At 44.7% G+C, this 18146-nt stretch overlaps 1 protein-coding gene across 1 annotated transcript in view; it reads right to left on the minus strand.

The window, feature by feature from the left end:
- Positions 1-3468: 3468 nt before the first annotated feature.
- KANK2 (KN motif and ankyrin repeat domains 2) overlaps positions 3469-18146 on the minus strand; it is a 66219-nt gene continuing 51541 nt past the window's right edge. The window contains exons 9-14 of the mRNA XM_040414972.1: positions 16146-16233; positions 15695-15914; positions 11069-11211; positions 6487-6687; positions 6004-6096; positions 3469-5329 (exon numbers count right to left, since the gene is read on the minus strand). Of these exons, the coding sequence (XP_040270906.1) occupies positions 5273-5329; positions 6004-6096; positions 6487-6687; positions 11069-11211; positions 15695-15914; positions 16146-16233 (802 nt within the window). The 3' untranslated portion in view covers positions 3469-5272. The remainder of the gene's footprint in view (positions 5330-6003; positions 6097-6486; positions 6688-11068; positions 11212-15694; positions 15915-16145; positions 16234-18146) is intronic.

Consider the following 18146-nt stretch of genomic DNA (forward strand, 5'->3'; position numbering starts at 1 on the left):
CACTGCACCGGCCCCGCCGCAAGTGTCCCTGCCTCCTCCCTTCCCCCCACTAATACATTACTTTACTTACTCGAGGGCACTTATGGGGGATATCTGTGGAGGGCACTTATGGGGGATATCTGTGGAGGGCACTTATGGGGGATATCTGTGGAGGGCACATATATAGCATCTTATGCTATATATATATATATATGTGTCATCCACAGATATCACCCATAAGTGCGTCATCCACAGATATCCCACATAAGTGCGTCATCCACAGATATCCCCCATAAGTGCGTCATCCACAGATATCCCCTATAAGTGCGTCATCCACAGATATCCCCCATAAGTGCGTCATCCACAGATATCCCCCATAAGTGCGTCATCCACATCTGTAGACAAGTTTAATAAAAGTAAAAAATGATAAAGATAAAATGAAATAATAATCAAGATCCAAATAAAAGAAAGTACATATAAAAGTATTCAAAAACACACTCTGGGCTCATGCCCACGAATGTAAGGGCGCCGTGCCTGTGCTGCGGACCGCAAATAGCGGTCCACAATGCACGGACACAGACCATGGGGCAGCTGCATGAGGATCGCGGACCCATTCACTTGAATGGGGTTCGCGATCCGCATCCGACTGCCCGCACCGCAAAAAAGTAGCGCATGCTGAAGTGAATGGGTCCTTGATGCGGGCTGCACACGGCCAGTGCCCGTGTGACCCGCATATGCGGCCTGCAATATGGCAACGGCGGGCACACGGTCGTGTGCATGAGCCCTAATAGTCCTCACTGGTACTGTTGACGCAATATTTTAGGTTTTAAAAATGTGGCTCTCGAAAGAAATTTCAATCGTGGTTTAGGCGATATTTGGCTCAGTTGACAAAAAAGTTTGCCCACCACTGAGATAGGGAACAGAGGTGGTTGAAGATAAGATCTGGTGTGTGTCCATTATGCGAGGCCAAAGGAGGAAGTGAGAGATAGGAGTTTGGAGGCAGATGAATGGTGTGTGTCAGTAGGGATGGTGAGTCCCCCATGATGATGATGGGGAGGAAGTGTAGGAGCCAGACAGTTAATCTTAGACTGGCGGCAGGCCCGGTGCTATAATAAGGCAGACCAAGCTGAGATGGGGGGGCGGAAAAAAGCCTCCTGCGGCTGTTCTCCTCTGTGTGGTGGTCCTCATATCTTCACTCTGGGCTCACGAGTCCTGACAAGTTGTTTGAGGACATTTCCCGCTGAGCCAATCACTGGTCTGACACATGACACAGCTGCAGCCACAGATTGGCTAAGTGGGAAAGGTCCTCAAAGTCTTGTCGGGAGCACAGAGAGAAGATACCAGGACCACACAGAGGAGAAGGGGAGCTGCTGCAGACGGGAACAGGCCCAGAGGAGGAGCATAATGTTTATTTTTACACAACATTAATAGAGGGGGGAAATGTGCCATGGAGGGGGGGGGGGGGGGGGGTGATGTGACATGGGGGGGACAAATGTGCCATGGAGGGGGAGAAATGTGACATGGAGGGGGTTGAAATGTGACATGGAGGGGGTTGAAATGTGACATGGGGGGGAGAAATGTGACACAAAGGGGGTGATGTAAAAAGCAGGGGGTGATGTGACATGGAGGGGGAGAAATGTGACATGGAGGGGGAGAAATGTCACATTTCTCCCCCCATGTCACATCACCCCCCTAAGTCACATTTCTCCCCCCTCCATGTCACATTTCTCCCCCCTCCATGTCACATCACGCCCTCCTTTTTACATCACCCCCACCGAGTTGTGGGGGGGGGCGCCAAAATGTAGCTTCGCTTGTGTGTGCAAAAATCCTTGCACCGGCCCTGACTGGCAGCCTGTGCCCGCAGCTGCCCCACTCCTCTGTGCGAGCACGGGTAACACATCACTTATAAGGTCTATCCCGATTCATTCCAGCAGTCAGGACACGCTTCTTCTTCTTCTCCTGCTGTTGGTAGTAGGCTGCAGCCTGCCTCTGCTCCCAAGCCCTCTCCCTCTGTTCTTATGGTGCATGCATACACTCCTGCTGACCCTAAAAGGGCTAGCACACATCCTGATTGTTCCAGCCTATATCTGGCCATCTGTGTATATTTAAGATGCCTTCCTCTATCCTGATTGTCTGTCCGTGTACTGTACCACAGCCTGTTTACCGACTGATTCTCCGCTGTCTGTCCTGCCCATAGCCTTTCTACCGTTTTGACCCATTGCTGCCTGCCCAGACCTCTGACTAGTTTCATGGGTTTGCACAACCTCTGCCTGCCCTGACATATGCCTAATTGCTGACTACGAGTATTGCCTGATCCCTCTGTGCTCAGCACCAGTGTCTCTGACCCTCGTGGTACTATTCCAAGAAGTGGCAGCCTGGTAGCTCCCCTGCAGCGAAGTTCAGATCCTTGTATAAGCTCTAAAGGGTGAAAACCAAGGGACTGTCAGGATAATGCCCTTAGGTCTAGCCCAAAGTCAAACTGGTTAGTTAGTACAATGAGTCCACTCCCACTGACCGTTTCAGTGAAGTGGTCAAAAAAGATAGGTAGATGACAGATAGGGTAGATGACAGCTACTAGGTTAGAGCGAGAGTACATGCGGACAGAGTGAACTTCAAAAGAAGGGAGGTTAAGGAAGGCTGGAGATGGGTTGAAGGAGCAGTTGCTCGATATATGGAGGCCAAGACCTCCACCACGTCTGTCTGGACTGTGGGTAAACGGGAGTCTTCCATAGCAGACTGCAGGGGGGAAGGCTGTGTCAGAGGGTGTCAGCCATGTTTGCTTGAAACCGGGAAAGGTAGATTTGTTGAAAATGAAGGGGACATGGATAAAGGCAGTCTTATTGAAAACAGAATGTGAGTTTTATAATGTTTCGGAGAGAGAAACTGGGGGAGCAGGCATTATTTGTTTGGCACTAATTTTTTGGGGGTTAACTATAAATATGGGGTCCCCTAGGGCAGCAGTGGGCATAGTAATAAGGGTAGCAGAAGTACTGTACTTTTAAAGATGTAGCAGCATTGTAAGTTTGTTTAGAGGTTGGGTATAGGTGGGGAGAAGCTAGAATCGATAGATGTCTATGCAGCAAACTCTGCAGAGTCATAGTGAGAAGACATCATCATGGTGGTCTGTGTCAGATGGAGAAGAAATGGGAAAGGTAGTGACTTCAATCAGGTAAGATGTGATGTACTGAATTGAATGGTACTGTGCAGAACATACAGCATGACCAAGAGCAGAAGAGCTTGATCCACAGAATAGAGCATGGCCAAAAGGACAGAGCATGACGCAGAAGACAAAGGATGGCCCACAGAAGAGAGCATTACCCAGAGGACAGAGCTTGATCCTCAGAATAGATCATGTTTCACACATCAGCGCATGCTCTAGAGTAGACAATGAGCATGACCTAGAAGATGTAGACTGATCCAGAAGATACAGCATTACCCAGAGGATGAAGTGCATGCATTACATTACACATAGTGAGCCATGAGGTGGATTCATAACTATTTATTTATATACATATATTTATATAGTGATAACCTTCATACAATACAGGTAGTTAACCGTCTCACATATAAGTATGGATAACAAAAATATATATATAGCAGTTCCTCTAGTGCAACCAATATCAGAAATTATTGCTGAAACTTATGGAAGGAGCTTAGACGGCCGGAGGGTGGAAGTGCCTGAGGGAGCATCACTAAACTCAATAGATCTCACCATGTCCCCATGGTGCAAAGTGGGACAAATGACCCCAACCACCAATGAGATCACTACTCATGTTATTATTCCCCCCTCCCCAGTAAAAAAAAAAGAAATTGGAATGTAGTTGCTATGAGCTTTGTCTGCACCAGTTATGGTACACGAGGCCCATTATCTCTCAAAGTCATAGTCCTGCTGCCCTGTTAAACGTACATATCACCTCTTTACATATCACCTCTCCTGTGTCCACTCTATCAAATGTTACTGATAATCTCTCATATATCATATACTTTTTGAGGAGGTCCCCCCCCCGCCCCCTGTAAATGTAAAGGAAATCTCATTGTTTGCAGTGGTGTCCTGTACTCATGGTTCTCATGATTGCCTCCTAATATAGAAGATCTCTATGGCATCTCCATGCGAATTGCTCCTGGTACATGTGCAAGGGGAGTTGTCCTTGAAGATACCTGGAGATCAGTGGGAATCTTTTCATGGGGTTGCCAAGCTACGCTCTCGCTCACTTGACTATCTAAAAAACAAGTACCCTCTAGGGATCAGCAATATCCACAGAGACCCCCATGTCAACGACGGGAGGTGTGTTGAGGTCTGATCCAGATGGGTTTGGGGTACCACAAGGTAGAAGAGACCGATTTAAAATATTAGAAGCAGAAAAATCCAGGATGGTAATGAGTGAGAACTCGCCTTATGATTTCTTTAGAACACATGGTGATCATTTCAGTTCTTGTTTGCTGTCAGTGAATGAAAACATTACAGCCCGAGGTTGAAAACTTATACAGATCTAAGACTGCTAGGAGTAATAGTCTAAGGCAATTCTATGTGAGCAAAGATGTACCTAACTTAGTGGAAGCTCATACAGCTACAATGGACCCCCTGAAGAAAAGGGTAAATACCATATTTTGAGGGGTGGTGGGTTGTCTTCTCCACAGGCCCCACAAAATTAACATGGATGTGGGGAATTAAACCCTAAGGATCATGAAATGGAACAGACAACTCCTTCTGTCCCAGGCATGTAGGGGTGGGGTGTTGCTATGAAGGGGGCCCTCGCTTTGCTATGGGGGTTCCTGCCTTCTATCTCTCCCCTGTCTTTCATGCATTTTATCAACACTGATACATTGTAGCAAACTAGGAACATGGAGCTACTTATGTGTTTATTTAGGTTTCTCTCTGTAAACAAGAATGCTTTGATTCAATGACAGCAAGCGTTTGTGAGTCTAGTGTTGGTGGGCTTTATAACAAGTGTCTTCTGTAGATCTTCACTTACGACTGTGTCATCATTCTGACCACGATCCTCTCTTTCCATCTTGGACTCTGCTTTCTCCCATAGTCCTTATTAACTCTGTGAACCTCCATATTAACCTCCTGCCCGCCCTGCACTACCGGGTAACCCATCCACCCGTCCCTGTCCCTCAGGCCTCCAGTGCTCCTCTCTCCATGGTGCTGAAGCAGGATGAATAGTGGTTTTGCAGTGTTGTGTTTCAGGGGAAGCCATATGGCTCTGGACGGCATGCAGAGGCAACTCTCCACCCCGGGCCTTCTTCTGGAGACCAGCAGGGCAAAGAGTCGTAACCCAAAATCCTCCTCCTATTGGGATTCATCACTTGGGTTTGCACTCTGGAGCTTAACATTTTTCTCCACTCCCTAAAAAAAAAAATACAGATATGTTATTATTATATCACAACCTTTGTCACCCTGTGGTGGGAGGAGCAGACTCCATGTCACATAGCTCCTCCCTCCTGTCTGTGTCACCCTGTGGTGGGAGGAGCAGACTCCATGTCACATAGCTCCTCCCTCCTGTCTGTGTCACCCTGTGGTGGGAGGAGCAGACTCCATGTCACATAGCTCCTCCCTCCTGTCTGTGTCACCCTGTAGTGGGAGGACCAGACTCCATGTCACATAGCTCCTCCCTCTTGTCTTTGTCACCCTGTGGTGGGAGGAGCAGACTGCATTTCAGATAGCTCCTCCCTCCTGTCTGTGTCACCCTGTGGTGGGAGGAGCAGACTGCATTTCAGGTAGCTCCTGCCTATACAAGTCTGTGGTGGGAGGAGCAGAAACCACGTCACATAGCTCCTCCCTCTTGTGTCACCCTATGGTGGGAGGAGCATACTCCATGTCACATAGCTCCTCCCTCTTGTGTCACCCTATGGTGGGAGGAGCAGACTCCAGCTCACATAAATTCTCCTTAAAAAGTGGCCTTGTTACCAAATTGAACCGGTCAGAGTTCTAATATATTTAATACATGAGGAAAATGAAGATGATGAGGTGTAATAAGAAGAGGATGCTACCTAATGGTTCCCCTGTTGGATGTGACTTACCGCTGCGGAGGACTTGGAGTTGTGAGCATAGAGAAGCATCACTATGTCGTTCTGCCCAGCTTCCAGCGAGATAGACAGAGCTGTGCTCCCATCCTAATAAACAGAGAGGCAGAGGTTATACACCGACCACTATACAGAACGGACGCCCCCTGCCTGACACGATGGTCCTGCAGGTTACTCCACCCAAACCACCCAGCGTGGCCCCTCCATTTCCTAACTCCTACTTCTCCACCTCTGTTGCCCAATCAGTACTACTATCCTGCAGATCACCTAAATCTCTGCCCATGTGCAGTAGAGCCTAGATATGCAGCCGTGACAATGCCATAGCTGCTGCAGAACTTCTTTGAAAAGATAAGGGTGCATTGCATATAAACTGCTGGGGCCCCTCATTATGTGATTTTGCATTATTATATAGTGTGGATGGGGTATAGTAGTAGGGGGGGACACTGGGGGGGTTCTCTTTGTCAGCTACTAATAACTTACGTTATCTGTAAGCGCTACATCACAGGTTGGAACGGCCAGGAGGAGGCCGACGATATCCACGTGTCCGTGTTCACAAGCGCACATGAGCGCGGTGGAGCCGTCGTGATCCTGCACGTTGACATCCGCCCCACACTGCAACAGAGCGCGCACCACATCCAGACGCCCGTGACTGACCGCCAGCATCAGAGCCGTTTGTCCTGCCTGAAATAAGCCAGCAAACCAATGACTACACCAGGACCACAATGGGGACACTTTGGGGGTGCTATCCAGTCCTGTCTGGGCAATATTCCCCATTCTTCTCTTTTCACATGGCTATGGAAGCTCCCACTGAACTCAATAATGAATATGTCTTCAGTGAGCTCCCCCTAGTGGTGGCAGGTGCCGGTTATTTAAATGGAGATAACTCCCCCGCCCCTTAGACTTCTTTCAAATGAACATTATTACTTCCGACAGAGAACAGCCTGCTGGAGCTCCCTAGACCCGGCACTGCCAGAGGTTACCACAATGCCAGCCAGCCCCATTAACTATAATAGGTTCAAGCAGAGATCCGGCCGCTACCCGAAAAATATGCTGGGATTTAGATGGACGCTATCACTAACAAAAATTGACGGGGTAGAAAGGTACAAAAACAAATATCACAGAGAGAAAAAAATGACCTTTCATATAAAACATAACTTTTATAACTACATATTAAAATATTGCAAAGATTCCAACAACGAGGGCATCCCCATAACGTCCTTAAAGATGTCTTTCAATATTCTAGCATAGTTGATCGCCACTCTTTATTAGCAAGTAATCCCACCAAAAAAGCCAGATTACATTAGCAAGATCATTAGAATAATTGGGCCATATGATAGTGAAAAACAGAGAATAAGGGGTATCCTGAGAACATACTGGGATATCCTTCTCACCGACCCCGACATAAAAGATGTTCTCCCTCCCGACCCAGCAATTACCTATAGAAGCGGAAGGTCCTTAAGGGACAGACTGGTACACAGCCACTATCAGGGACTGGCGGAAGCAACAACGTGGCTTAATCTTAAACCAGTTGGTACCTACAAATGTGGTAGTGATTGTATCTGCTGCCCATTTATTCTGAAGTCAAAACAATTCACCAGTATTAGTACTGGGTACAACATATACCATGCGCGACTTTGCCAACTGCCGCACTCTGGGGGTTATTTATTTATGTGACCGTCTGGGAGATGTGAGAAATGGCAGGGATAAACCCGTCGCGCGTCATGTCAGATGTACACAATGGTGGTTGGAGATTGAACATGGAAGCGATTGTGCAATAAACTGCAATACTCCTGTACTGCATTGTATTGTCTTTTTAATGTTGTTTTATTACGTCCTGACACTCCTAATAAATGGCAACCCTGGAGGCTTTCACTAAAAATCCCCAGCTGCTATGACAACCACTGGGGGAGGGGGGGGGGGGTAATAGGGTGCCCTCTGTCTAACTGCTTAGATGTCACGGTTGTTATTGACCGAGGCATCTAAGGCTAGTTTTACACTAGTGTTATAGTTCCGAAGTCATACGACAGTCGAACTCAGTTGAAGTCATACGACAGTCGAACTCAGTTGAAGTCATACGACAGTCGAACTCAGTTGAAGTCATACGACAGTCGAACTCAGTTGAAGTCATACGACAGTCGAACTCAGTTGAAGTCATTCGACAGTCGAACTCAGTTGAAGTTATACGACAGTCGAACTCAGTTGAAGTCCTACGACAGTCGCCCAGAGGTGGCAATTGGGACAAAAGAATTCTTCGAAAGGAAGCTCAGTGGATATATCGCTTAAAAACTGTGTATCCTCTGGGATTAAATGAGCAGATTTCTTTTAATTTTAGTCTTACATTTCTTCTTTTCTTTTTTCCAGTTTAACCGTATTTATGGCGATCTGCTCACCAATATTGTGGAGCTTTGGTTTGACTGCCTTATATCGAGCCGAGATGGGTTCAAGTGCTTAATTATCGTGCTTTATATGGGGTTCTGTGGGGACATTGTCAAGTTGCCTCTACAGATTATTACCTATCCCCTCCCCACTAACACTAAAGTGCACTCATGTCATGTATGTGCGTCGAATTATACTTTTATATAAATGCATCCATAGGCCATGTTATTCCAATGTATTCTTTGGATATACTGATTTCGAGTCATATTTTCTTGTTCCCCTATCATTGCACCTTTTATTAAGGTTGTTCATGGTTCCCAGGAGGCTCCCCGATACGTTCCATACACTAGAAGGGTCATCGACATGAGCACTCACGCACTTCCGGTTTCTGAGTCACATGTGCGTTTCACGCGCCTTAGCGTGTGTTCCACAGACGGGAACCTGCGCGCTTAACAGCGCTGGCCTCCTGATTTGCTGCCTGGATAGGTGGGACTTGTTATTAGCGTCAGTTTCAAGGTACTTAAGGGTGCACCTTACCATACCAGGATGCCATTATCATCTTGCTACTGTCTTTAATGATGCCATAATCTATGTATTATTTATCTAGGGTCCCCTGATGAACCAGTTTTACTTACACTAGGGACAAGCATCTGAGCCACCGGCAGGGTCACGGTAGGTGACAGCGAGGGCTTAGCCACCGAAAAGTGGGGTCGGGTGCTCCGCTAGTAGGCAGGGGTAGCCTTAGGGCAAATCTTTCTCCCCCCCCCGTCCCGATCTCACTCCTCGTATATATTCAACATCTATGCCAGCTGTCTCCAAACTGTACGTTACTGTATCTTCTTCTATTTTGGATTACAATACCAAGGATACATTCAAAGTAAGACTCTGCATTCTAGAATTGGCGCAGTATGTTATTGTGATTTTCTATAATTTGTGGGGCAATATTTTAATATGTAGTAGTAAAAGTTATGTTTTATATGAAGGGTCATTTTTTTCTCTCTGTGATATTTGGGATTTAGATGGACAAAAACTGCTGCAGATCTCAGCTGGAGCCCATTATAGTCAATGGAGGCGGCGGGCACTGTGGTAGCATTCAGCAGTGCCGTATCCAGAGATCTCCAGCAGGCTGTTCTCTGCCTATAACACTAGTGTAAAGCCAGCCTTAGATGCCTCGGTCAATAAAACCCGTGGCATCTAAGCAGTTAGACAGAGGGCACACTATTACCCCCAGTGGTTGTCATAGCAGCTGGGGATTTTTAGTGAAAGCCGCCAGGGTTGCCATCTATTAGGAGTGTCAGGACGTAATAAAACAACATTAAAAAGACAATACAATGCAGTACAGGAGTATTGCAGTTTATTGCACAATCGCTTCCATGTTCAAGTCTCCTAGTAGGACTAAATTAAAACATAAAAAAAATATATATATATTTTTTAAAAAGCTAATATTTAAAGTAAAAAAAAAAAACATTTTCCATTTACTATCCAAAAAAGTTAAACAAGAAAAAAAATGGTACATAATTGGCATTAAATATTGCCGATTACGTAAAAAGGCTAAACTATTAAAATAAAATAAAATCGCTGTAAAAAAATCCCAATTGCAAAATTGCTGCTTCTTGTTCACCTCACTTTACCCCTAAAACTGATTAAAAAAAAACTCATATGTACCCCAAAATGGTACCAACTACAGCTTGCCTCACAAAAAAAAAAAAAAGTCCTCACGCAGCTCTAATGGTAAAGAAAAAAATTATGGGTGTCAGTATATGGCAACATCATTTTTTTTTTTTAAAGGTTTTTCTCATTTTATAAAAGTACATTTATAAATACACTATATAAATGTATCGCCGTAATCATACCGACCTGGAGAAGAAAGTTATTACGTCATTTACAGTGGATGGTGAATGGTGTAAAAACTGCACCCCACAAAAAAACGGCACAATTATTTGTTTTTGTTTTTTCCATTTAACGGTTTTTATTTTTAAAAAGTAGTAAAAAACAAATAAACAAAATAAATGTGGTATCGCCGTAATGGTCCCTACCCGCAAAATAAAGGTATTATGTCATTTACAGTACATGGTGAATGGCGTAAAAGCTGCCCCCGTAAAAAAAATTGCACCGTTTTAAAAAAAAAATTTCAATTCCACTACGCAAATATTTTTTTTTCAAAGCTTTTTCCCTACATTATATAGAACATTCAATGGTGGCACTAAAAAAATACAACTCTTCCTGCAATTTTTTTTTTTTAAAAAGCACTCGTATGACAAAATAAAAAAATTATGGATGAAAAAAAAACATGACTGCGAAGGGAAAAGGTTTTCGTGGGTTCACATTACGTTTTTATGCTTTCGTTTGACGCATACGTTACAAAAAAAATAGATACAAAAACGCAGCACACCACGTTCTTGTATCCTGCACAGTCCGGTAAAAAAAAATATACGTTACTTTTTACAATGGAACTCTATGGTGAACGGATGCCACGGTATGGCATCAGTCTGAAGCATCCGTTTAACATATATACGTTTTTTGTATACCTTTAAAGGCATGGGAAAAAACGTGACGTGAACCCGCCCTTATCCTAATTCCATGTTCTCCCAGCTATTCATATAGTAATACCGTATCTGTTTCTGGGAAAGCTGGGTGACAACGGGTGCCTTATATTTAGCGGAGGTGCCCTGTCTTGATGACACACCTGGCTGGCTCTGCAGTTGACGTCTCCAAGGCGCAGCATCTGTGTGACCGTCTCTATGTCTTCGTTGGAGCGGAAGGCGGCCAGAGCTGTGAGCATAAGCGGAGTGAACCCGGCCTTATTCTGTCTGTTCACATCACACAGGCCTGGGGGGAAAGTCAGAGGAGGGGTAAGAGACAGCATCTTAGAGGGTCTATATTGAGAATGGGAAAGAAATGAGGAAGGGGGGTATTATGCAACAGATGGAGTTGCGTTTGCAGGGTGACATTCAATAAGAAATGGGGTGACAGATATATACATGCTCCTGACAGTAAGCTGAGCACAGGATGTACTGCTGCTGCGACCCACAGTGATCAGCTGCAATCTGCTGGCGAACCTGGCAGCAAGTGTTCAATTAACATAGAAACATAGAAACATAGAATGTGTCGGCAGATAAGAACCATTTGGCCCATCTAGTCTGCCCAATATACTGAATACTATGGATAGCCCCCGGCCCTATCTTATATGAAGGATGGCCTTATGCCTATCCCATGCATGCTTAAACCCCTTCACTGTATTTGCAGCTACGACTTCTGCAGGAAGGCTATTCCATGCATCCACTACTCTCTCAGTAAAGTAATACTTCCTTATATTACTTTTAAACCTTTGCCCCTCTAATTTAAAACTGTGTCCTCTTGTGGTAGTTTTTCTTCTTTTAAATATGCTCTCTTCCTTTACCGAGTTGATTCCCTTTATGTATTTAAAAGTTTCTATCATATCCCCTCTGTCTCTTCTTTCTTCCAAGCTATACATATTAAGGTCCTTTAACCTTTCCTGGTAAGTTTTATCCTGCAATCCATGTACTAGTTTAGTAGCTCTTCTCTGAACTCTCTCTAGAGTATCTATATCCTTCTGGAGATATGGCCTCCAGTACTGCGCACAATACTCCAAGTGAGGTCTCACCAGTGTTCTGTACAGCGGCATAAGCACTTCACTCTTTCTACTGCTTATACCTCTCCCTATACATCCAAGCATTCTGCTGGCATTTCGTGCTGCTCTATTACATTGTCTTCCCACCTTTAAGTCTTCTGAAATAATTACTCCTAAATCCCTTTCCTCAGATACTGAGGTCAGGACTGTGTCAAATATTCTATATTCTGCCCTTGGGTTTTTACGCCCCAGGTGCATTATCTTGCACTTATCCACATTAAATTTCAGTTTCCAGAGTTCTGACCATTCTTCTAGTCTTCCTAAATCCTTTTCCATTTGGCGTTTCCCTCCAGGAACATCAACCCTGTTACATATCTTTGTGTCATCAGCAAAAAGACAAACCTTACCAGCGAGGCCTTTTGCAATATCACTTATGAAGATATTAAACAAAATCGGTCCCAGTACAGATCCCTGTGGAACCCCACTGGTAACATGACCTTGTTTTGAATGTTCTCCATTGACTACAACCCTCTGTTGTCTGTCACTCAGCCACTGCCTAATCCACTCAACAATATGGGAGTCCATGCTCAATGACTGCAGTTTATTGATAAGTCTTCTATGTGGGACAGTGTCAAAAGCCTTACTAAAATCTAGATATGCGATGTCTACTGCACCTCCACCGTCTATTATTTTATTCACCCAGTCAAAAAAATCTATAAGATTTGTTTGACATGATCTCCCTGAAGTAAACCCATGTTGTTTTTCATCTTGCAATCCATGGGATTTTAGATGTTCCACAATCCTATCCTTTAATAGGGTTTCCATTAATTTGCCTACTATTGATGTCAGACTCACTGGTCTATAGTTGCTCGATTCCTCCCTACTACCTTTCTTGTGAATGGGCACGACATTTGCCAATTTCCAATCTTCCGGGACGACTCCTGTTACTAATGATTGGTTAAATAAATCTGTTAACGGTTTTGCCAGCTCACCACTAAGCTCTTTTAATAATTTTGGGTGTATCTCATCAGGCCCCTGTGACTTATTTGTCTTCACCTTAGACAGCAAACTTAGAACATCTTCCTCTGTAAAGATACATGCATCAAACGATTTATTAGTCATTCTTTCTAGTGGAGGTCCTTCTCCTTTTTCTTTTGTAAAAACTGAACAGAAGTATTCATTAAGGCAGTCGCCTAGCCCTTTATTCTCTTCTACATACCTTCCGTCCTTTGTTTTTAATTTAGTTATTCCTTGTTTTAATTTCCTTTTTTCATTTATATATCTGAAGAATGTCTTATCCCCTTTTTTCATAGACTGAGCTAGTTTTTCTTCTGCCTGCGCTTTAGAAGTTCTTATAACTTGCTTGGCCTCTCTCTGCCTAATCTTGTAGATTTCCTTATCTTCATTGCTCTGTTTTTTTTTATAATTACAAAATGCTAGCTTTTTATTTTTAATGATTTGGGCCACTTCTGCTGAGTACCACAGTGGTCTCCTCCTTTTTTTGCTTTTACTGACAAGTCTAATGCAATTTTCTGTTGCCTTCAATAATGCACCTTTTAAGTAGTCCCATTTCTCCTGGACTCCATGTAATCCGTTCCAGTCTGATAAGGACTCATTTATGACTAATTTCATTTTTGAAAAGTCTGTTTTTCTAAAATCTAAAACTTTTGTTTTTGTGTGGTGGGACTCTTTCACAGTTCTTATATTAAACCACACTGACTGGTGATCACTAGATCCCAAGGTTTCGCCTACAATGACATCATATACCGAATCCCCGTTTGTGAATACCAAATCCAAAATGGCCTCCCTCCGGGTTGGCTCCTCAACCACTTGTTGTAGAGATAACCCCAGTAGGGAATTTTGAATATCTGTACTCCTGGTAGAACTTGCTATTTTGGTTTTCCAGTTTATATCTGGAAGATTGAAATCACCCATAATGATAACTTCTCCTTTCATTGTCATTTTAGCTATTTCTTCAACTAGTAGATCATCTAGTTCTTTAACTTGACCAGGTGGTCTATATATCACACCTACACGAGTTACTGCATGGTTAGCAAACTGCAACGTAACCCAAACTGACTCTATGTTGGCCTCACCAACTTGTATTAGGTTAGATTTAATGCTATCTTTCACATACAGGGCCACTCCTCCTCCTTTCTTGCCTTCTCTGTCTCTTCTGTATAAAGAGTACCCTGGTATGGTTATGTCCCAGTCATTTCTTTCATTAAACCATGTCTCCGTAACAGCCACTAAATCTACCTTCTCAGATGCCATTATTGCATTATTCCCCTGCAGTGCCCCCACAGGTGAAATGAAGCATTGCGTTGCATCCAATGGGCAGTTCATTTAATATATGGACACGTCGGGTATTCTGCAGTGACTGGTACATTTCTCCAGGCTGGCAGTTCTATGGTTGGCACATTTTGTTCAGGCGCTGGTACTGTCGTACTCATCATAACTACTAACCTGCGGGCACTGCTGTGTGAAAAGGACTGTGTTATACCAAGTGTCTGGCATTATTTTAGGTGGTGGAAACAATAGTATGGGCGCAGTTAGGCTCATTCAGACGGCCGTATGCTGTCCGCAAAAAATGCGGATCCGTTTTTTTGTGGACAGTTCAGCATGTCCGCAAAAAAAACGGATTGCATTCCGTTTTTTGGCTGATCCATAGGGCCATGTCCTGATTTTCACTGACAAGTATAGGACGTGTTTCATGTTTTTTTGCTGAGCCGTGCAATGGAAGAAAAGGGCCCCATAGAACTGAATGGGTCAGCATCTAATCCGCAAAAAAAAACGGATCCGCATTTTTGCGGACAGCATACGGCCGTCTGAATGAGCCCTTATTCTGTGTGACTGCTAGGTTGGCGCTACAGTCTGTTCTATCATGGGCATTACAGTAGAAATAGATGAAAGGTGGCACTGCTATGTAGGCACCACGCGGGTGCAGTCTGCCATGTGGAGCAACTGAGGGACATACTGTAATTTGTTGGTCTGAGAAGACAGGATTTGAGGTCATCACCAGGGCTGGTTTTGGACTGCTTGGCAGGATAATAAGTGGTGTGGTATACAGACTTGTCCTCTTTGTGGCCCCCAAACGGTACTCAGCCGGCCAGCATCGCTATAGGCGATACATGATTGCGGGGGACTCCCATAATGTCAGCATCAGTGTAGTAAGCGATGAAGGAGTCTTTGGGCCCAAGGGCGGACTGGGAACTTAAAGTGACCCTGGATAAAATACTAAAAGTGGCCCTGTTTTTTAGTTGGGTCTAAATTGATGGAAGGCAGGGCCAGCAATATCATATGGTGGCACACTATACCACGCCAACAGAGCCAAATACCACAGTCCATCCCAAAATACATCCCCAAAAACCTCCACTGCCCGGCCCCCTTGGAAATTTCCCTGTAAGGTCTATGTCCCATCCGCCCCTGTTTGGAGGACCCCTCACCCAAGTGACATTACTGCAACCTCTGCAGCTGACAGATCAGGGAATCATAGCATTGTATCCGTTCTTACGTGTACAACAGTGCCATCTGCTGGCAGAGAGTGGGTAGTGCGTGTGAATAAAAAGTTGAAGTGTAAAAACATACATTTCACTGAACATACCCATTAGATATTATTGCAACTGAGTGCAATATGAAGCGTATAGTTAGTGCTTAGCTATATCAGCCTAAATAGTCGCTCACGTTACCACCCTTTAAGCAGTATATATGGGCTCTTACCAGTATCAAGGAGCTGCCTGACCACAGTAAAGTTAGACTGGGACACAGCATAGTGGACTGCGGTGTTCCCTTTAGAATCGGCCATGTTGACGATGACTTCCAGGAGACGCGGTGACATAGCACGGAAGACATTTAAATGATGGCGGATGATGGCTGGCTCCACCTCCTTCTGTCTGAAGATTCTCATCCATTCCTTCACAACAGCTTCGTGTGCTGCTGCCTGAAGACATGACACACAGAAGCGACGTTAACATGTGACATACGTGTCCATGCAGTGTGTTACATCTAGAGGTCAGAGAGAGCCACGTGGCACCACGTGAGGTGACAGTCCTTAGATCTTAGAAATCTATGTCTGTGATCAGGGGGTGACCACCAGCTGGTGTTAACTACAAGTCCCAGCATGGACCGCACCAGGTGACCCTGCTCTCATGTGTCTGTGCCTCGCTCTTACCTTCTCAGCATCTGGAAGGGCAGTAGGGTCATCGAGCGATTTCTGTAGAGCTACGCAGCCCGAGATCAGAGCGTTACTGAGCTCCACCCTGTATCAAGACAAAATGGAGACTGAGGTATATACTGCCATACACAGACCCCAGGTGTATACTGCCATACACAGACCCCAGGTGTATACTGCCATACATATACCCCCAGGTGTATACTGCCATACACAGACCCCAGGTATATACTGCCATACACAGACCCCAGGTGTATACTGCCAAACATAGACCCCAGGTATATACTGCCATACACAGACCCCAGGTGTATACTTACATACACAGACCCTAGGTGTATACGCCATACACAGACCCCAGGTGTATACTGCCATACACAGACCCCAGGTGTATACTGCCATACACAGACCCCAGGTGTATACGGCCATACACAGACCCCAGGTGTATACTGCCATACACAGACCCCAGGTGTATACTGCCATACACAGACCCCAGGTGTATACTGCCATACATAGACCCCAGGTGTATACTGCCATACACAGACCCCAGGTGTATACTTCCATACACAGACCCCAGGTGTAAACTGCCATACACAGACCCCAGGTGTATACTGCCATACACAGACCCCAGGTGTATACTGCCATACATACACTCCAGGTGTATACTGCCATACATAGACCCCAGCTGTATACTCCTGTTGCATAGACTCCATGTGTATACTCCCGTACATCGACTACAGGTGTATACTGGCATACATAGACTCTAGGTGTATAATGCCATACATAGACCCCAGTTGTATACTGCCATACATGGACTACAGGTACAGTACAGACCAAAAGTTTGGACACACCTTCTCATTCAAAGAGTCTTCTTTATTTTCATGACTAGGCATCAAAACTAGGAATTAACACATGTGGAATTATATACATAACAAACAAGTGTGAAACAACTGAAAATATGTCATATTCTAGGTTCTTCAAAGTAGCCCCCTTTTGCTTTGATTACTGCTTTGCACACTCTTGGCATTCTCTTGATGAGCTTCAAGAGGTAGTCCCCTGAAATGGTCTTCCAACAGTCTTGAAGGAGTTCCCAGAGATGCTTAGCACTTGTTGGCCCTTTTGCCTTCACTCTGCGGTCCAGCTCACCCCAAACCATCTCGATTGGGTTCAGGTCCGGTGACTGTGGAGGCCAGGTCATCTGGCGCAGCACCCCATCATTCTCCTTCATGGTCAAATAGCCCTTACTTTCAAAGTTTTCCCAATTTTTCGGCTGACTGACTGACCTTCATTTCTTAAAGTAATGATGGCCACTCGTTTTTCTTTACTTAGCTGCTTTTTTCTTGCCATAATACAAATTCTAACAGTCTATTCAGTAGGACTATCAGATGTGTATCCACCTGACTTCTCCTCAACGCAACTGATGGTCCCAACCCCATTTATAAGGCAAGAAATCCCACTTATTAAACCTGACAGGGCACACCTGTGAAGTGAAAACCATTTCAGGGGACTACCTCTTGAAGCTCATCAAGAGAATGCCAAGAGTGTGCAAAGCAGTAATCAAAGCAAAAGGTGGCTACTTTGAAGAACCTAGAATATGACATATGTTCAGTTGTTTTAACACTTGTTTGTTATGTATATAATTCCACATGTGTTAATTCATAGTTTTGATGCCTTCCGTGTGAATCTACAATTTTCATAGTCATGAAAATAAAGAAAACTCTTTGAATGAGAAGGTGTGTCCAAACTTTTGGTCTGTACTGTATATACTGGCATACATAGACATCAGGTGTATACTGCCATAGATGGACTACAGGTATATACTCCCGTCTGGGGCTGACTGGCCATAGACCCTACAACGAAATTTCCTGGTGGGTCGATGTCCATGGGGCAGCCTGAGCACTCCTAACGGCCGGTGGACAGATACATAACAATCTGATGCTCTCAGCATTAATTAAGGCTAGGAGCATCTCAGTCCACAGGTTGCTGATATGACAGTATTTTATG

Source organism: Bufo bufo, chromosome 1 (genome assembly GCF_905171765.1).
Source record: "Bufo bufo chromosome 1, aBufBuf1.1, whole genome shotgun sequence".
NCBI lineage: Eukaryota > Metazoa > Chordata > Amphibia > Anura > Bufonidae > Bufo > Bufo bufo.